A 20,581-nucleotide genomic window follows, 5' to 3' on the forward strand; every position below is an offset into this window, starting at 1 on the left:
TGAGAAGAAACTTCTCAGTGAGGTAACAGAGCACTGGAACAGGCTGCCCAGGGAGGTTGTGGAGTCTCCTGCTCTGGAGACATTCAAATCCCGCCTGGACACATTCCTGTGTAGCCTCATCTAAGTGTTCCTGCTCCGGCAGGGGGGACTGGACCAGATGATCTTTTGAGGTCCCTTCCAATCCCTAGCATCCCATGATTCTATGATTCCATGATTAAATTTAATTCATGATTTGCAATAGCGAATAGCAGACAAGAGGCAACAAATAGCAACCCCTGACCATATCCTTAAAAAAAAAAATATGCTGCTTTGAAATGAAAGACTGGGTGAGCATAACCCAGAGAAGAAAACTTACATTTACTGTGGCACCACCTTTCATGAAGGGGTGGTCTAGTGATGAAAAGGATATCAGTGCTGAGCAATGAATAAAGAGTGAAAAAGTATAAAAACAGATCTTTGCTTGGAAAAGAATGAAAGTAACCAACAGAGCAGAGCATAAACAGAGAATCCACAAACACATAACATTCTTCCATAACTTCCTGGTGATGTCAAACTTTCAAAGAGACAATTCTCAACACACCATTATATTTCTCACAACCTCCTCCAAGGAGAAGGAAGTAATCTGCATGTTTATAATCACAGCCATCAGTGCTCAAGCAGTTGTATGCCAGTGGCATTTATAGCAACCTGATGGGAATTTCTAGAAGACAGGCCTCTGCTAGAAGTCTTATGAGGACATCTCTATAGTTAACTGAAAGACTGGGAAGTCTTCTCAGGTATTCTACACTTCACAATACATTCACACTCGACTTCATGAAGTATTTTCATCCATGTAAACTGTCAAAGGGTTTAAATATTTATTTATAAGTAAATAAATAACAACAACATTTTAAAAATAGAAATGTGCTTTATTCTATAGCCCAGGAACGATTATTTGTGCCCTTTGGGTTGCTTTTGAGGTGCTCCGTGCCTACAACATCTACAGCAGAAACAGTCAAGTGTTTTCCAGCAGGATTACATACTTGTGATCAACTGTCTTAATAGGCGTCCATACGCAGGGGTCTGTCAGCTGCACACGCTTGTGTTTGAAGGCAGCCCAGTTCTCGGACACAAGCAGAACATAAACCAAGCTGTAGTTTCACTCATCCAATAACCTAACATACAGAGCCTGAAACTTATCTCTCATGATGTTCAGAAGGTGTCTCCCACACCAGAGGACTCCCTTCCAATAGTGCGACGCCCTTGGCACAATGACCTCCTTCCACTTGCCTTAGACAGTTAAGTTTAAGTGTTGCATCATTTGCTTCAGTCACGTATAACTGGGATATTTGGCCTGTATGAGCTGTTATCTCAACGCCAGAATCAGGCACTGTTGGCTTAATTCCCTTTGCAGCCAACTCCTCCTGTACTAACCCAGCAGGACAAGGTACTACTTTCTGCAGTGCAGAAAATAATTTGTAGACTAGAGGTTCCTGTGACATGGCACACAGGGATGTAAGGGAGACATGAAGGGCAAGGGATACCTGAAAGGTATCTGCTCTGCAGAACAAAAAATTCCAGAAAAAGGGAATTTCTCAAAAAATCATGCTAGTACTTTGGAGAATACAAAAATAAGTACAGATAGGCTCAATTTGGTACTTATGCTGAAGTTGAAAGCTGTTTTTGCTATAGATTTTTGTAGTCAGCTTTGTCATTGTGTTCTCCGGGCTTATAGGCTAGATTGCTCTATACCAACAGGCACTTTCTGTCTTAAGCAATACATTCCAGTACCATATCTGGAGCCCACATATCCATAGAGAGCAAAAGTACAGTAAAAGAGATAGAGGTAAAACCCAGCTTCAGAGACTTCACGAACTATAGGGAATACCTGGAACATACTGCAGGCAGCTAGAAACGCTATTTAATCGGTGCCTAGAAGTACCAAGAGGAAATACCAGGGATTGAGGAAGCTAAAATACTTTTAACAACTGAAAAAAGTTAAAAAACTGAAGGACAAGGCAAGGGATGAGAATAGATTTCACAAATAAAGGAAACTAAGAAAAAGGATACAACTTTTGGCTGCTCACCTGAGGGAGGCTAGGCAAGAGACCAATTTCTCCACAGATATCTGTATTCAGGTAAGGTGAGGAAATATGACCTGCTGCTTGACAGAGTTGAAACAGCATGACATCTTGCCAAGGATGAAGATAGACTTCAGAGTGATAAGAATTCTTACCTCTTCTGCATAGGCTTTTCCGATCCCATCAGTAGCTCCTGTAACCACTGAAAAAGAAAGACAGATACACATTAGTTGCTTCAGAAGAATAAACGCAATGGGTGTTCATTAATAGGCCATTAAAGTACTCTTTCCAGCCAAGAGACACAAAGTTTCTGGAATAAGTGTACAACTTATTAACTCTCTTATGGAAATACTTTAGTGCAAGTTTCCTATGTAAGAAAGGAGCAAAAAAGAAGTTGAGTCTGAGAGTTATTTTAAGAATCACATTCAGCATCCCTCTCATGCCAGTCCCCTGGCTCACTACACTTCTTCAGAAGCTTTGCAGACTAAGAGAGATTTCTAAGTCATTTAACAAGAAAAAAAAAAAAATAAATAAATAAATAAAAAAAATCTAAGGTATGACTACTAAACAAGGTTTTTTTAAATATAGTAAATGAAAAAGTATCTTAAAGTCTGTAAGCATCCAATAAAACAAACATTTTAGGATACAGACAACACGTCTCTGTTAGTGACTCTCCAATAGATTTCAGGTCCCTGTGACCATTGTGCTTACCAGCAGCAAGAGTGCCTGACACAGCCATCAGCTGCAAGCTGGGCTTCTACACAAACTTTTTCACCCATGGGTGACTTTCTTCACAATAAGGGAATCCTCTTCTCACAAGAAGGCACTAATACCATCATTTTATTGGTGGCTCCACTCTGAGAAGGATAACTTTGTCTCCTGTTCCATGCTCTCACACCACCTTGAAGAGCAGCCACAGTAAAAGGGCTGCTTTCCAATGTACAACGTAGAAAACACTTTTTTCAGGCCACACTTTTCTTCCTAAAGCCCTTCAAGAGAAGCCACCTAGCTCAGCTCTGATCCATTCTACGGAAATTGATTTCCCATCAATAGCTCCACTGGTACAGAGGCTGCAGAGGTCAGTACCACAGGTAGGAAACTTGCACTGACACGGACCTGTCCTTCTCCCGACCAGTAGCACCCAGGTCAGCCAGGGAGCTGCAGTTACTCCCATGTTTGGGATTCTAGCCAGCAGTTTGTCAGGTCAGGAAGGCTGGCCAGACAGATACAATGTACTTCTCAGGCAGATAAAAGCAAGGAAACTAGACCGCTAAAGACAACTCACTCATTGGACCAACATCGCAAGAGTCAAGATTCAACTACCTTATCTTCCTCCATGTTTCGGACTACCTAAAGTGTATATGCTACAGGGAAGGGGAGAACTATGAAAAGAGGCTTTGGTAAGACTTTTGCATTAGCAATACACTTTATTTTTCATATTGTTCACATTCATCTCTAGTCTGCACTCCAGAGCCAAGTGTTGCAGTTTTAACCACCCCATCTATGTACAGAACCTGTGCCAGTTTAACTAAATTTTAACTATCACCCTAGCATGCTGAAGCTAAATAACTCCAAGTGTGGATTAAGCTTTTAAATTGTTTCTTCTACAGCCTGCCTTCCAAAAAAAAAGTTAAACTGACAGCAGTTGGCAGAGCTTAAAGAAGGCAAAGCAAGTACGGTAGGAATAAGTTATTGTCTGTGCAAGAAAGCTGTACCAGCTTGTAAGTGTGATTATACACATTTACTCAGTAGTCAGACTAACTGTAGTAGCTTCCCACTTCAGCCATCTGCTGTCTCCAGAAGAGACACAAGAGGAGTGCCCAGGCAGCCTGTGTGTGAGCCCACCAAATGAAACTTTGAGCTGAAGCTGTATTGAAGGACTGGCCGATTTTAGGCAAAGAAGTCAACATCTTTCTTTCCCTGACTTTTGGGGCTGTAGAAGAAAAATAAGGAAAGGTGTTCAGTAACATGACATACTCTGAAAAGAGAGTCTTAGTAAACCAATTGCATGCACTCAGACTGGGATGGAGATGTTCTACCCCAGGAAGTTACCACTAACCAGAGTTCAGCAACTCTGGACACAAGTTATTCCACAAAATAATTAGACTGCATCCTGAAAAGACTCCCACCTCGAGACAGACTTTTTTGAAAATAGCATATCTATAAGTATGGAGCCAAAACGTGCAAGAGTACAACATGTTTCCTCAGTTATGAAAAACCTTCTCAAATACTCCTGTTCTGAAACAGAGTCCACATAGCCTGGTCCTAATGAGTCCAGCACACTAAAAGGAACACCTCTTGCTCTTCTATGTAATGACACTTTCTTGACTGGGTAAGATTGTTATAATCATTATTATGATGGGTTACAGATGCATGCATGGGTTTCATCCTCTAGTCTCAGCTTTCATTTCAGTTTTGCATGAGCAATCTTATTTGTTCCTTCCAACCTACCCCATACTGTCCAAAATAATGGAGAAGAAGTGGGAAACCTGGTAAAACATTTTAGATCACAATTCACACTAGCTACTAGTATACACCACATAAAAATAAGTGACTTTGCACCCACCAATGCTTTGGAAGCGGCCTTACTGAAGTGTAATTGTGCAAAGAGAAACTTCCAGTGTAGTGCCAAGGTCTCCAAACAAAGCAAGCAGTATGTGGTATCATTTGTTCACACTGCTGGAGGAGGTTATGCCATATGTAGGCTGGAGATCTTTGAACTGCCATTGTATAGGCACATCATCTGCACAATAACTCAGATCTGCAGTTAAATTTTTAATTACAGTATTATCCTTAACACATCATGCAATTATTTCCATAAGTCAACAAAATCTCCACCTTAGGGCAGTATAGTACCTTTGCCCTAAAGACTGTGCCAGAATTTTGCTGCCTATACGGCATGGCAAGTGAGTTTACTCATGCATTTTTGACCTCTTACAGTGATTTCCTCATAGGAACACAACATAGCCCCTACTACTGAACTAGTTATTCAGATGCAACTCACTAATTCTCTAAACCTTAATACCACCTAGTCACTTTGCCTCCTAATGTTTCACATGATGTATTTTGCAGCTTTTGTCACATACACAACATATATGATGCACTCTATAAGCACCAGCATCATTTCCTGCCTAGTACCAAACTCAGAGCAACCCCTGACAAACACAGGGCAAAGTTAAATGAACTCAGCAGTCAGCTAAATGTGTGGTCTTGCACTAAAAGGGAAGATCATTCCTGTTACTAAAAAAGTCACAAATCAAGTCTATGATAACTAGCAACTGGCTTTAGTCTAGAAGATAACACACCCAGTGGTACATGACTTTAGGGGCTAAAAATGTAGATTCTTCTCCACAAGGCTTACAGAGTGGTGAATATGTAAATACTTCCAATAGCAACTGCATCCTTCTGAATCCCACAGCCTATCATGGCTAAACATACATGGGATAAAGTATCACCAGTGGTGCAGGGAACTTGCACGTTCTTTCTTCTTGTAAGAAGTAACAGCTGCTGCCTTCTCAAATAAGAGGTCACCTAGAAAACATCCACCACCTCCTAAGTGGAACACTGGATAAACATTACCTGCTGTTAAAAGAAGGACAACTGTTCTACAGCCAGGCAAAAGCAGCACCCAGCAGACCACAGCAGTGTGTTTTGTAAATGAATATTCAAGACCCAGAAAGAACACTTATCTGCTTCTTATGCAGCCAGGACATCTTAAAACAAAAGCAAAGAATGCTGCAGTGAAACATGAGGCAGGCATGTAGAAATCACCTCATCTCACGAAAGGAGCAAGGACCAGCATTGACACAGGGAGAGGGAGCAACGGCAAGCATAGAAAATTCTACTGCAGTTCTGCAGAGCAATCACGCTGAAACAAGATTATAGATTCGTGACTCCCCAATTCAAGGTTAGACTACAGTGAAGACAAAGCTTAAAGAGATCAAGCCTGCCTTCAGATACAGACACAAGTTTTCCACAGCAAAATAAGCTTTTGAGATACCTAATGGAGATAAAGCATGGAATACTTCTATCCATGTTGCTGCTAGCAAACAGCACCAGGCATACTCCTTGCACTGCTTTGACCACCCTCACAATGAAGCTAACAACTATTATGCATGTTCTCTACTGGCCTCTTCAAACTAAAAAAAAAAAAATCATTTCAGTTCAGCCATTTTCCCACTTTCATTAAAAAAAGCGTGAGTTTTTAGGCAATCTGTCAAAGTACTGCAGATGCACTCATGCATATCATTATCTCGGAAAACTCAAGCCACTAACGATGTTATTTGCCCTAGGAAGATGAGGGTCCAGCAATCTGGGAACACCTATACTCTTCTTTCCAAAAAATTGTGCTAACAAACAGATCAAGGAGGGCAGCTCAGCTACCTTTCTGATTCTGAGAGGTATTCAAATTTGTTGTCAAAATGGCCACTGCAGAGCTATTATCTCAGCTACATTCTCCATTCACACAGAAGAACCATCCCCATCCTGCAAGACAGAATCCAGATCCGAGTAAGGGTCTGTCACAGTACAGCACCCAGCTGTAGCAGACATCGATGTAAAGAACAAACTAGGAACCTAGCGTGCCTTATTAAAGCAATACAGTTGAGAGAAACTTCATAGCACAGCCAACATTAGCAGAGGTTTAAAGTACAACACATAAATAACTGAAGACTCGAGATTCTTCTGCTACGAAACACAGAGGCTATATTAAGAATATGACAGCTCCTGGGGAAAACAAAAGCTGGCCAGGGGAAAAAAAGACTATCCTTGCTTGGCATCAAGCAGTGCTTCATTTATTACAGATTTATATAAATCACTGGCATATGACCAATACCAAGCTTCTAGATTATCTTCAGCCAACAAAAATACTTTAGCCTGTGCTGGTTAAAAATATTCTACTTTTTGTCCTCAGCTTGCTAGAAATGGCTATTTTTAGTAAGTGCCCAATCAACCTTATCAAATTCAAGCATCAAAAATAGACTGGAGAAACACTGGAAGCAAATACTATTTTTAGCTGCTCTGTCTATCCCTGCCGTTACCCACAAATTCTGACTGCACAGACCATGCACGAGTGCTTAGTTATTCTAGGCAGATCCCCATCGTGACCCTTCTTTTCCCCGAACACCTGAATGCAGAAAACACTCGATTGATTAAAGATTAATACAGCTGCAAACTGTGACAGCTGCCTTTCGTCTGAGTGCTTTTGGGGAGGGGGAAAATCTGGGATGACAGAGAGCTTGCATCAGTATTCCTCTTGGGGATCTATTACATGGAAAGAAAATTGCTATTTCAATTCCCTTTTGTTGCTAAAAATAGCAGCCCCAATTGATTCAAGCAAACAGGGCACCGGCTTAGCAATGCCAAATTTAGAAACCACTGAAGTCCCAAAGAGTGAACGCTAACGCAGTCTAACACATGCCAGCTCATATTTAACAAAGAACAAAGAAGATAAGCATGCAGGCTGCAAGTTAATAAGACAGCAGTAACTCCCTGCATTTTTATTAAATAAAAACAGAAAACTCGGTGCAAAAATAAGACAAACTTCACTTGTACTCTTGATTTAGCTTCCTGAAATAGAAAGCCTCACCAGAAGGATCATCTGTACCCAAGCCGAAATCCTAGAAATTCACTGGTTTGGGGTATTTTTCTGCATGAAGGAACTAACACCTAATGGTCAGGCTTTAAAAAGACAGGCCACAGAAAAAGGTTTGGTTCCCAGAACCAAACACGTACTTGGTAACAGCTTGTGTCTAGGAGCTAGGATTGTGGGTAGAAAAGTATTCTATAAATATCAAAGCACTGACAAGTTCCCATTTCATCCAGAACTGGAACAAGGAAAGGTTTTGGGCAGCACACTCAAGATTTCTTTAGACTTGAAAGCTAAAAGCAATCTAGAAATCCCAAAAAGAAAACCACACAGAAGAGTTCATGAAAGTCACAGGCAATGCTTATGCAATATTCAGTTCAAAGTGCCTCTATGCAATATCAGTTCAAACTCTTCTGTGTAAGCTCTCCCAGTTCCAGGCTAGCCTTTTTTACCCACTCACACTCAAATCTTTGCCATGGGGTCATCTTCTCCTGTCAGTCATGGGCTGCTGTGTTGTGGACATGGGAGCCTGGGAAGAGAGGGGAAGCTTTGACTACCTGTGTCCTGCATTCAGAAGCCCCCACAGCATCCTGTTACAAATTTAAGAACTTTGCTGCCTTCAAGGCTTCTGAACCAGAAAACATCAAGTGAACCCAAGAGCGTCCTGAACTTCTGCAATAGTGAGGAAGTTGTTCAGATCACCTCTTAAGTCCCTTTAAGTTAAGCATATGCAAAAGCTATAGCTGCCTTGTGCTCAGTAAGATACTACCACAGGAGTTACTAGATAGTATTAATATTCAGCAAAAACAGTCATTGTGAAAAATGTGACAGATGCTGTCACTGCAAGCACAGCCAGGCCAAGAAAGCCCATGCATGGAGGTCATTCGGATTACCATTTCTGGTTCTTCCTGCCTCTAGGAGAGGGTGAATGCAACAGGAAAATTTTGAAGATTAGACAGGTCAAGACTGGCACCACGTGAGGGCTTTTAGTGTGTTCGCCACTGGAAACAAGCATAGCCAGCAGTAGGAGGGCCTCTGGGTTTGGAGTCTGCAAAGCTGAAAGGCAGCTCTACGTAAGAAGTCACTAGAAGAAATCAGGTTTTTTTGTTTTTTTTTTTTCCCCTCTTTCACTATACATTTGTAACAGGCAGAAAATAAATTCAAGTCAGCGACATGGCAACAAAAAAACACCACCTGCAAATAGAAGAGGATAACAAGTGATCTTGTCAAACTATGGGCATATTCATTTCAAGTCAAAGCTATGCAAGGTCTCAGAATAATCACAAGCATGGGAAAAAAAAGTGGAGGTTGGGATAAAATGCAGTGTTCGATCAATTTTTAAACAACAGGCGAACTGTGCCAAACTTCTACAAAGTGTGATCAGTTTAGACAAGAACGCTCTATGAGGGGAATGTTCTATGACCTCCACAGACAATCTGGCTTCTGAAAAGGATCATAGTGTCACACTTCAAAGAATTAGATGGTTTTCTAGACCACAGTAATAAAAACATAATATTGCCAGATATTACATGGTGACATGGCAGTACCAGATGTCAAAACATGCACTTGAGACAAGCTGAGGCAACCATTCTAAGCATGGAAGAAAGGTACCTGGAGTGCAGTGGCTGAATATAAAATGGACTATAAACTGCCATTCTGATGCAGCTATAAAGACAACTTATTTAACCCAACTGCATCCACTGAGGTCCTTCCCATCATAAGAGAAAGCAATAATACATTAAGTAATTTAATGGGAACAGCTGGGGAAGAAAAAAAAAGCTGCTAAAATGATGAACAGTTACTTGTTCTGTGAGATGAGTTTAAAAAGGTTTTGTGTGCTCTTCATATGATTATGTAGTGCAACCACCAGAAAAGGAAAAATCTCAGGTTAACATTGGGAAGAAAATATAAGTTAGTCACAATTAAGACTGGAAATTAGTATATATCAAAGGAGAGGAAAAAAAATTGTTTCTGACTCTGAAGAACAAAGCATAAGGAATCTGACCTGTTGGAGAAACCCTGAGACGCAAGACAGCAACACAAGTCAAGACAGATGTAACTCTGGAAACAGAACTACAAACTTGTGACAAGAATCTGTTCGATACTATCCATTAATGGATCAGAAGGAAAACGGAAAACAAAATAAGCCTGACTGTAATTTGTTGACTGGGTTTTGATACACTGTATTAATCACACGCTTGTTGGCTCTGATGCCCTCTGACAACCTGAGGAAGCCTTTCTCCTTTTTTCCCCTCCCCATCTCAACACACAATTTGACTTCCAGAGTATCTCTGCTTCATGAAAGTGAGACTAGTTGCATCTAGAGATATGAGAGACAAATGATGACTAACAAATACACAGTGATCCTAACATCACAGAGACTCTGGTTCCATGAAGAGGACCTGATCTGGGAAGGTATTCCTTCTGGTACCCCTTATTGTGCTTCCAATAACTCAAATTATCTTACTCAAACACCTCTGTATTCAGAGTGAGGACACCAGCCTCCAAAAGTATTTGGGGCATGAAAAGAAACACCACCACCTTCTAACAACTTTTTAAGATCAGATTGTGGGCATGAAATTCCTTTTTTTTTTTTTTCTGCTGTACACACCAAGAGATCTGAGAATGCAGTGCTAAATACAACCTTTTCTCTACACTTTTGAAACATTGGTGGATCTTTCACAACTTCATGACTAGGATCTGAAGTGTTAAGAATTATACAAAACAAAGTCTTGAAGAAATCTTTCAATGAAGGTTTGGGTACATTTCAAGCATAATGTATCATTAAGTAGAGGCACGGCACATGCCGATACATCAAGTCATTAAAAAAATAAATTAAAAAAAACCAGTAACTTAATAAATACATCCTGCCATCATTTACGTGTTCCCTCCATTTGCACATACCCAACTATCTATATTGGAAGTAAGGGAAGAAGACATAGTCTAGACAAGCTCTCTCAAAGTATAACAGTTTTGTCACAAGAACAGACCTCTCAGTTCAGAATAGAGATCCAGCTAACCCAGGACTTGGTCTCTGGCAGTGGTCAGTAATAGGTACTGAAGGGAGAATTTAAGAAGCCGCCAAGCACATCCTGATACCTCTCCAGGATACTCTTCCTGTTGCCAGTTTGCAGTTCCACAATTTAGTGGACTACAGCCAGTGATTTTGGACAAATTCACAGGAGAAAAAGCTATTAAGATCTTTTACAGTATTTTTTTAAATCCATGTAAACCTTTAGCATCTATTACAGCCTGTAACAGGAAGCTACACAGCTGAACTACATCCTGCATGGGCCAGTATCATCTCCTTCTGTTCTTTTGGACCTGATCTGCTAGTTTGGGATTTGGTGCTTTTTCCACCATCTCCTGATTGTGGTAAACAATTATGTTGATTACTTTCCCTTACTTTCTCTCTGTCCTCTAAATTGGGAGTTGTGGATTTTCAAGTTATTTTATATATTTATTAAAAAGGTAAATCTAAGGCATATAACAAAATGGATAAGATTAGACATTCAGCCAACCCTTGATGAGAGCCTCTATCAGAATCTCTTTGGACTACACATTTGCAGTTAGTAAATTAATTTTAAAATTGAATACATTTAAAATACCAAAGTGTTTTAAATGTATTCCATCTATTAGAAAAATAACACTCCTCCTCTGTCTCCTGCATTCATTCTGAATGCAAGTTAGAGTCAAATTTCAGTGCATCAACAATGCACCAAAAATAGACAAACTGGGAAAGCATGGAAAGACTAGGAAAACTGGTGTTTTGTTTGAACCCCAAGACACAGAACTGCTCAGACATTTCTTCATCACCCTCATCAGCACCCTGCCTTGTGCCAAAGATAAACATGAAGTATCTAAGTCTGCAACAAGGATCACTGTGCACAAGATAAAACATTCTCTGGGAAAGACAGGTAGATGGTGTCTGAGAAAGAGCTACAGATGATCTCACAATTATATTCTCACCTAATGTGGCCTGTCAGTTTTCCGCTCATAAGCCCATCCAGACCCAAGCCACCTCCCATAGAATCACTGGGTGCCTCCATATGGAGCCTTTCAGACTCCCAGAGAGCAGAGGAACACCTTGGCTTCACACATGCACCCAGCACTGCACTCAAGTGACAAAGCTCCTTGCAGCACAGCCCCTGGGAAAGAAAGTGGAGCACCAACACAGCTCCAGGTGGGACCCAGGCTGGGCTCACCCTGCTTGGTACCAAACAGGTACCAATCCCCCAGCTAGGTGCAAGCTGGCTGTTTTAGAACAACATACCTGCAATGCGCTCCTCAGCCTATTTGTTTTTTGGGTTTTTTTGTGGGTTTTTTTTTGTTGTTGTTTTTGTTGTTGTTGTTGTTGTTGTTTTTTTTTTGTTTTGTTTTTTGTTTTGTGGTTTTTTTGTTTTGGTTTGGTTTTTTTCCCCGGACAAAACAGCGCTTATTAGCTAACCTAGATCTGCACGGATAAACTTGGCCACTGTTGCACCTTCCTGCTGAAAGCACAAGTGAGGCTGCACACGAGCAGCATCACATATGGACAAGGTTTCTCTTCCTGGCTCAGACGAACCATGCCAGGCCTGCGCTCACTTAATGCAGTCACTAGCACATTGCTATCTTACCTGCTTTCTCCTGTAACAGTTCTCCAACCTGGACATCATTGTCATTCACAACAGTAAACCATTTTAGGTACAGCCTCCAATCCTTAACCTTTTATTTATAATGTGGTTTCAAATTCACCATAGATCAGAATACTGAAATACATGGGTTACTTAATTCTTTCTGGAATACCACCCTCTACTGCTGTACTTTTTTCCACAAGGTCACTTTCCTAGGGTTTACAAACTCTCATATGCAAAAATGAAAGAGTTCCACTTTCAGGAAGAAATGTTAAAAATCTGTGTAGAAGGAAAAATAAGTTTTAACCCAGAGAAAGGCATAGTGTTACATTACCTGGCACAGCAGAAATACAACTCACAAAGTGTGTCTTTGGTAAGCTACTTTTTAATTACACACACTTAGGGAGGTTACTAGTTAAGTCACACCACATGTTCAGTACACTATAACGCCATACACAAAAGATGCACAGTTGTATCTGAAAACCCTCCTTGGGCAGGTCTCAGTCTACAGTGTCTCTCCAAATAAAACAAAAATAATCAAATCCATTTATACCCCTTAAAGAAGGCTTAACACGTGTGTATATGTAGTCTACGCATACTGAATCTCCACTTCTAACCCAAAAGTATCAGTAACCAGCTGCCTTATTGCTCTTTATTTGTGAATACTTACCATTACTTATCACAACAATTAAGTTTGTCCCTAACCCAACCAGTCAAATTGGGTACTAGTGCTCCCAAGGCTTCAAAAGTTTTTAAATAAATCAAAACTAAGCAGGACAGAGTTGACTCAGACCTCCAACTACTGATAGACTATTTGCACCATTTTCACCTGTTTTTCTTAGTCCTCTTTTAGCATTTGAGATGTGGCATCTCCCATCATTTGGGTAAAACCTAAGCATGCAGCTAGACTGCCATGCGACCCACCACCCTCTGGACAGGTCCCCCATGGGCTGTGAACCAGCTCAGCTCAAGTGGCAAGCTGCTTCTGGCTGCCACCTCCCACAAACAACAACTCTTCCCCAACACCAGCAAAAGCAGCTAAGAGTCACTCAAAAGCAAACTCCTATCAGGGCTACAGCAAGATCCCCATGTTTGGGTCCAGGAGAAACAGGAAGGGGCCAGCAGCAGGACCAATTGCTCCGGTGACAGCAGTCCACACTAAGCTCCTTGCCAACCTAGATGGCTCTTCAAGGACTCAAGGAGCAACTCTTCTTGAAAGCGTCAGGGCAGCTGCACCATGGAGGCTCAGAAGCCCAGCACCCTAGAAAGCAGCTGTAATATGTGGTTCTCCTGCCATGAAGATAAATTTGTGCTGCAAATCCATGCTTAGTGAGAGTTACTGCCTGACCATCCTAGAACCACGTTGTTTGGAGCCCTTAGTGCCATGCACTAGCCACTTCTCATATCCCAGACCAGAAGAGATCTCCCCACTTCTCTTTTTAGAAGTCAGCTGACCTATATAAATTATTGTAAGGAGATCTTCAATAGCTTCTCCAGGAAGCAATTTTATACCTGACAAGTACCCAGAAACCATATATGAAACTATTTATTAATAGCACTACCACATCAGGGAATTTGGGGGCAGCTGAGGCAGCAGCCTGGCAGCAAAGCCCTTCAGCCCCTTCCCGTGCACCCAGCCCAATGCACGGCAACAGTTCACCCATGGCAGACAATAAGCAAAGCTGCGTAAGCAGCCGAGTACAGATGAATGAACCGTGTGACGCTAAAGATCTGTGAATTGAAAAAAATCAAATGCATGAATTGAAATCCGCACCCTTGTTCCCCCACATCCCTTTACCCCAAAAAGAAACGTATACAGCAGGACATAAAAGGAGAAAGGGAGAGAGAGAGAGAAAGAAGTAGAAAAAACGTGGTCTGACACATTTATAAAAACTGATGGCCTGTCACCCAGACGCTGATGAATATTTTTTACAGGATAAAAATGGCAACCTAGAGTCTAAAAATAAAACGCTGTGCTGCAGACCTGTCTGGTTCAGCAACACCACTGGAATACAAACACACTCCCTTGCTGGTACATCTTGACTAAGACTTCAGAATAAGAGAAGGGGAAAAAAAAAACCTCTAGAACATACCTTCTGTTTTCAAGGGATGGGATTTGGGGGAGGGGGGGGGGGGGGGTGTTGTTTTGTTTTGGAGTTTTTGGTTGTTGTTGTTAATAAGAATTTAGATTAGCATTATACTTTGCTTGTATTGTATAACTGCGATTTAGAAAAAAAACCTAAACTCCTACATTAAGTGATTGATGAGAATAGCAGACTACCTCATGCTGCACAAAGCAATTTTTTTTCTTTCCTTCCCCAGACAATTACAATATAAGAATATATTTATCAGTGTCTTTAAATTACAACTTCAGTAAGCTTCAAAATGTATTTTTAGAACCATGCTGCAGACAAAACTGTGGACACTGCTATTTTCAAACTCACCTCACCCCCAGAGACAGAAAATAAAACCTTTTACTTGATTCTGCCTCTAAAATTTAGACTAAAAATCTGCTTAGCTGAAAAGCAAAAATGACTGAACATTCACAAGAAGCACTAATTCCTCAAGCCTATCCACACTGCAGACAGGCTGCCTCATGCAGTAAAGATGCTATTTTTGGCAAGTGATGCAATAGCTGCAAGGGCTCTCCCAGAACCTTTCATTTAAGAATCCAAGCCATTTTAAAACATGCTACAAGATACCTAACAACCCTGCATTGTCACTTTCCCATTCCCCACACCAGTGCATTACCCACAGAAAACACCCTTTTTAAAGTTCTACCTTCCAAGAAAGAGTCAGATTTTACAAATGAAGTGAAAAAGTGTATGTATACATCCATCAGTAAATACAACTGCCCTGCGCTGCATATGAAAGTTACACAACACTGTATAGGGATTTTCTGACCTCTTGATTTTCTATCAGAATATGAAGCAGCTTGGTTTCCTTGTTGAATTCCTGTGAAGATTTTGAAAAGCTCACAAAGCTAATACAACATCTAATCCTTCTCAAAGCTATTCCCATTGTTGGAGATCTTTTAAAAAGTTCTGTGTATAACAGACAACTGTTAAGACACATTTCTGCTATGTGACTGTTTCAACTGCTAAAAGTTCTAAAAATGAGAAGAGTTCCAGAGATGCTAGGGCTTTTAAAAATTCTTTTTAAAATAGGGATTTTTCAGCCCTTTGGATCTGTAGACCCTTTAGCTTTTGCAATAGCCATGTGGAACTTCATGTAACAAATTCAAGCTTACTGTTAAGTTTTCCACTGACCCCTTATAAATTCAAATTCCACCTACTCCCCTCCCCAGAAATAACAAAGGTATCCCTGAAGGCAGAACTACCAAAGGAACTATTTTTGTTTGACTTCTGATCTCCAGGAGCTTATGGGGGGAGAAGACATGCAAGGGCCATAAAGAAAAAAATACACTTACTGTTTTGAATGTGTGGTCATGGACACAATATATTAATAAATCCATGAGCCAAATCCACTGCTGGGCAGAGTTCAATTCCCCTGCTTAACACATGCAGGATATATATAGCAGCTCTTACTGCCTATTTCAGACCATTCAATTATCAGTCATAGCCAGCATTTAGGGCTCAGGAAGAATTCCCCTGCGTGTATCATGTATGCACAACTCACATTTGGCTTGGGTTTTGCACTTCCAAACCTTTGCTTTATTAAGCTATTTAAACTCCACATTAACATCCTGATTATGTTCCAGCCTTAGATTTATTTTTAAGCAGCCATAAAACAAAAACTAACTTGAACACAAGTCAATTCACATCTTACTTCACAGGCCGGTTTGCACAGCCTGCAGTTAGCATTAACATCTGTTTCAAGGTTTACACCTCAGCTCCTACAGTGTGTAACAGATCAGGAGAGAGGTGTAAAGATGGATCAGAACACAGCAAAAGCATTCACTTCATTCTAGGATATTTCCAAGATCTTCCCTTCTTCATGAGTTCTCATCATGTCATGTACCATGCAAGAAAGAAGCAGAAAAGCTTGATGACTCTTCACTACTTGTTTGGGAAAGGCAAGTTCTGCCTCCCAACCACCCACACAATATATTTACTTCCTCCCCCTCCACCACAGGTGTGGGGAAGCCAGTGTACATAGAATTTGTAACATCTACAGGCTGGCTGGGGAAAAAAAAAGGAATCCAGCAGCAAAGCAGTGAAAGATTTCATTCAGAAGCTATATACAGAATGGGGAATGAAACTCTGAGATCCTGACTGCTCAAAAGTGGAACAGAAATTGAGACAGAAGACACCCAGTGATATTTTATTCATCTTGGCTAGAAGCAATATTAAAACAAGCTGTACACTGAGAAGTTAGCATTTGCTCTAGGGACACAGAGGTATGAAAATAAGGATTCTGCAGAACAGAGCTGAAGTGGTAACAAGACTCATGCCCAAACCATGTAACCTGCTTAAAAACAGGGAAGCTGAAGCACTGAGACATCCATACCTGAAGCCTCAAAACTGCAGTACAAAGAGCATCACACAGAGAATTTTACAGTGCCTTGTGAAGGTGGCAGGAGGATGACAACTGCAGAAAGCAAGCTCAGGCTCTTTAAGATGGATGCAGCAGGAAGTGGGAGTACAAGTGTATGTCTGCCTCACCCCTGCACCACAAGAGTGATGACAAGCCAGGAGATCAGGCCAGTTCCCATAGGCAGCTCCTGGTGGTTTTACTGAGACAAAGAGCGAGCACAGCAGCAATGCAAGATGTGTCGTGTTAGACACAGAGGTGAGAAACCTTCACTAGTGTCACAAGAGCCTGAAAGAGCTGCTCCCCTTCACCCAGCCCACCACTGCTCACATGAGGGTGCAGAACATTCACAGTTTTAAGTGAGTAGGTCATTCTGTCATATCCTTATTACATCTGTGTGCTGTTTGTCTAGGATAAATGTGGACTGAAACTAATGTGACCACTACAGGTGAAAGTCTCCAACACTTAAATTAGGTAATAAAACTATAAGATTTAGAACACTCATTAGCTTAGATGGCTTCTTAAAGTAGTATACATTGAGTAGGAAGTGATATTTTCTTGTTTAGAGATGATATTGTATCTTCTAGTAAAATGTTATGCTTCTATTCCCACAGAATGGGAAGATCCAAAATTTCAGGTCACCCAAGTCTTCAGTTCTCAAGTATAAAAAAAAAAGTGGACTAGACCGTTTAAGATGCCTGTTGCTACCAAAGACATGAAACAACAACAAATATGACTCTTCCTCCCTCCTCCCCCCATTGCAATCCTGCTCAAACCAACTGCTAAAGGAGCACTTCTGGGGAAAGATGAAAGCACCCCTCAGGGTGTTCCCTCTCACAGGTTCAAGCATGATTGCATGCACTCCAAGACCCACAAGATGCTGGTGAACACGTTATGCTATGCTAGGAATGGCTCTAAACCTTTTATAACCTCTCACTCTAAATAAGACCATTATTTCTGCTAAAAGCAGAGCCCTCTCAGTCATACTGGAAATAGCTTCTCGTGCGTTGTCAGAGACAAAGATGGCTTTCGGAGTATATTTAGTAGATAATGTGCTGTTAAAAAGATGCAAAGACAAGCACGGATAAAAGCTGACGTAGCTAGCAAGTCCCTATTCAGCTGCCAAGATTTTATAAAGGCAAATCTTAAAAACGTAGAAAAGTAGCACAAGAATTATTTAAATTTCTAGAGCCTTTGGAGGTTACCTAATTATGATGAGGTGCAATCTATTGAAATAGATGGTGCATAAAAAATGTACAAAGTCTAAAGTTGCTGAAAAGCCATTAAACTTATCTTCAAAAGATAGCATGCCTACAAGTGTGAGGTACTCTGCAATATTTTGTTTAAAGTCCACATTTTACATTCTAGCCTATGCACTAGAAACCAATACACAAGCACGATTTTGTTTAAATTAGAAGTCATCTGATTATCTTGCTTTTGTGCACTGCAGTTCTCAAACAGAAGCTTAAGCAAGCTCAAACCACACCTTTTCGAAAAAGTCTTTCTTCTCTGCATTGTCAGAAAGACTACTCAAGTGCTCAGCAGCACCCTCTAGCCCACAGACTTTAAGAAAGAACACAGAACAGACTCTTCAATCGAGCAAAACCTACCATTCATAAAAAGGGGGTCACTTAGAGCTGAAAGACAATGATGCAAAGCTAGAAACCGATCAAATCCAAAGAGTATTCTGTATTTTTTGGTCCTAAAATACATATATCTCTTTAGCTAAAATGAGACTATTTGGTAATTATTGTTCCACGGAGCTCCCTTCCATCTGACACTCTTAATTACATTTGCTTTAATTGAGGTATTTCTAACCTGGGGGAGTGGGGGGAAGGGATGAATGATGTTAACAGGCTCAAGTTAATCAAATTGGAAGGTTACAGTTGTCTCATGAGAAATGCCCTCGATAAATTACCATCAAGCATTAGAGAGACTTACATTGAAGCGATTTAAAAATCCTTGGCTGTTTTATTTGTATCAGCACTGTTTTGCAATAGGTGCTCACGTTAAAGATTGAAGGAAAACCTAAGGCAACACTGCCTTTTCCTTCTCATTTCTAAAAAAGGAAACAGCCACTGATGCCTCCTATATTTCACTCCAAGCCCTTGAAAACTTGCAGTATTTTTCCCGCTGGAAAACCCCCCAGATTTTCCTATGGAAACGAGGCTCACATCAAGCTGCTGTGAATGTTGCAGCTGCAATTGATGCGATGCCCTTTCTTCTCCCCGGCAGAGCAGGGAGGCAGAGGAAGTGCCTGCGGGCACTGCCTGGGTTGGCTCAGGCTGCGCTCGGGCCCCCAGCCCCACGTGGACCTGCCAGTGTCCCCGTCACGCGGGGTGGCTGCAGACCCCCCTCCCCGGCCCGGTCACATCCAGGCACGGCCCGGGCTGCCGACATCCGGCGGGTGAGCGGCGCCCCTTCAGACCCACAGCCCACACGGCCGCAGCCCGCCGCTAACGGAGCTCCGGGAGGAGAGCTGCCCCTCCGCCCGTCTCACGGACGGGGCACCCGCAGCCCTGGGGGCGGCTGGGCCGAGAGCGAGGGCAACCCGCACCTCGGGAATAACGGGAACCCGGGACGGGAAAGGCAATCGCACCCTCGCCGGACTCCAAAGGGCCCCACCGCCTCCCTGCAGGCTCTGTGAACCTGCCCCAGCGCTGGCCCCGGGCGTTTCATAAGCGGAACGGAGGTAGAGCGTTATGTCACCCGGTTAGGTAACGGGCACGGGAGCCGCCGCAGTGACGGCACTCCTCCTCCCGCCCTGCTGGGGCGGCTGAGGTGAGGCGGCGTTAACCCTTCGCGGGGGCAGGAGCGGACTTCACCTGCGGCGGGGAGCGGATCCCCCGGGAGCGGGGCGGACCTCCCCCGCCGCCCACCGGAGCCGGCGGGGAGCGGAGCCGGCTCCGGCCGAGAGGTGAGGCGGGGCGGCGGTACCGGCTCTGACCGACGGCGCCAACACCCGCAGCGGCCGCCGAGCGGAGCCAGCAGGGGACGCTGCGGCGCCGCGACGTGCGGCAAGGGAACACACACAGACACCCAGCAGACATACAGAGCGAGCCCGCGCCCACGCGTGGTGCCCTGCCCCAGCCCGTGGGCACTGCGCTGTCCTGGCAGCAAGCGTGCCCGGCAGCGCGGCCCCTCCAGGAAGGGTACAGGCTGCTGCAAGGCGCCAGCAGCTCAGCCTGCAAGTCTCACACAAGGCCCAGGGTTGAATAGGTACGAGGAGCACCTTTTACCCTTACACCTTCATACCAGTGTATCCATGTCACAGTACACAATATTATCAGTACTGACACTAAAAATGCACACTATCGAGGCGGTGGAGCCGCACTCCAGGCAAAGCTGGCACTTCCACAGAGCCTGGCTTCCAGCGGGACTGGCCTGGGCTACCAGCACTTTCTTCATAGCCAAGCCCACACCATGCTCAGCTGCAGCAGGAGGCAGCAGAGCGCATTTCTTACACCACTCGCTATCAGCCTGCCCCACAAGTCCCCTCAGTCGGATGTTGCAGAGGATTCAGCAAAGCCTTTGCCCTTAATGTGATGCCAACAGCCCTACGTGCTGCCTCTCCCGTAGCCAAGGCAGCAGGGCACACACAGCTGGCAGAGAGAATGGCCTCCACATGAATTTCAGGTCCCACTAAGCCCTGGCTCCAGAGAGCACTGGCACAGACATGGCACCATTCATCATGCCCTCAACACATACCCCTGTTCCTGGCAAGGTGGAAACTTACACCAAGAATGCAGCATGCCCCCCATCAAGCTCCACCACAACCTCCTTCCAAGGTCTTCACTGCAATCCCAATGCCCTTTTCATTTAGGAAG

General features: G+C 42.8%; 1 protein-coding gene across 1 annotated transcript in view; it reads right to left on the minus strand.

The window, feature by feature from the left end:
- Positions 1 to 20,581, minus strand: part of HSD17B12 (hydroxysteroid 17-beta dehydrogenase 12) — an 86,976-nt gene that overhangs the window by 53,924 nt on the left and 12,471 nt on the right. Inside the window, 1 exon segment of the mRNA XM_065064772.1 lies at positions 2,216 to 2,262. Coding sequence (XP_064920844.1) covers positions 2,216 to 2,262 — 47 coding nt within the window.

Source organism: Columba livia, chromosome 5 (assembly GCF_036013475.1).
Source record: "Columba livia isolate bColLiv1 breed racing homer chromosome 5, bColLiv1.pat.W.v2, whole genome shotgun sequence".
Classification (NCBI taxonomy): domain Eukaryota; kingdom Metazoa; phylum Chordata; class Aves; order Columbiformes; family Columbidae; genus Columba; species Columba livia.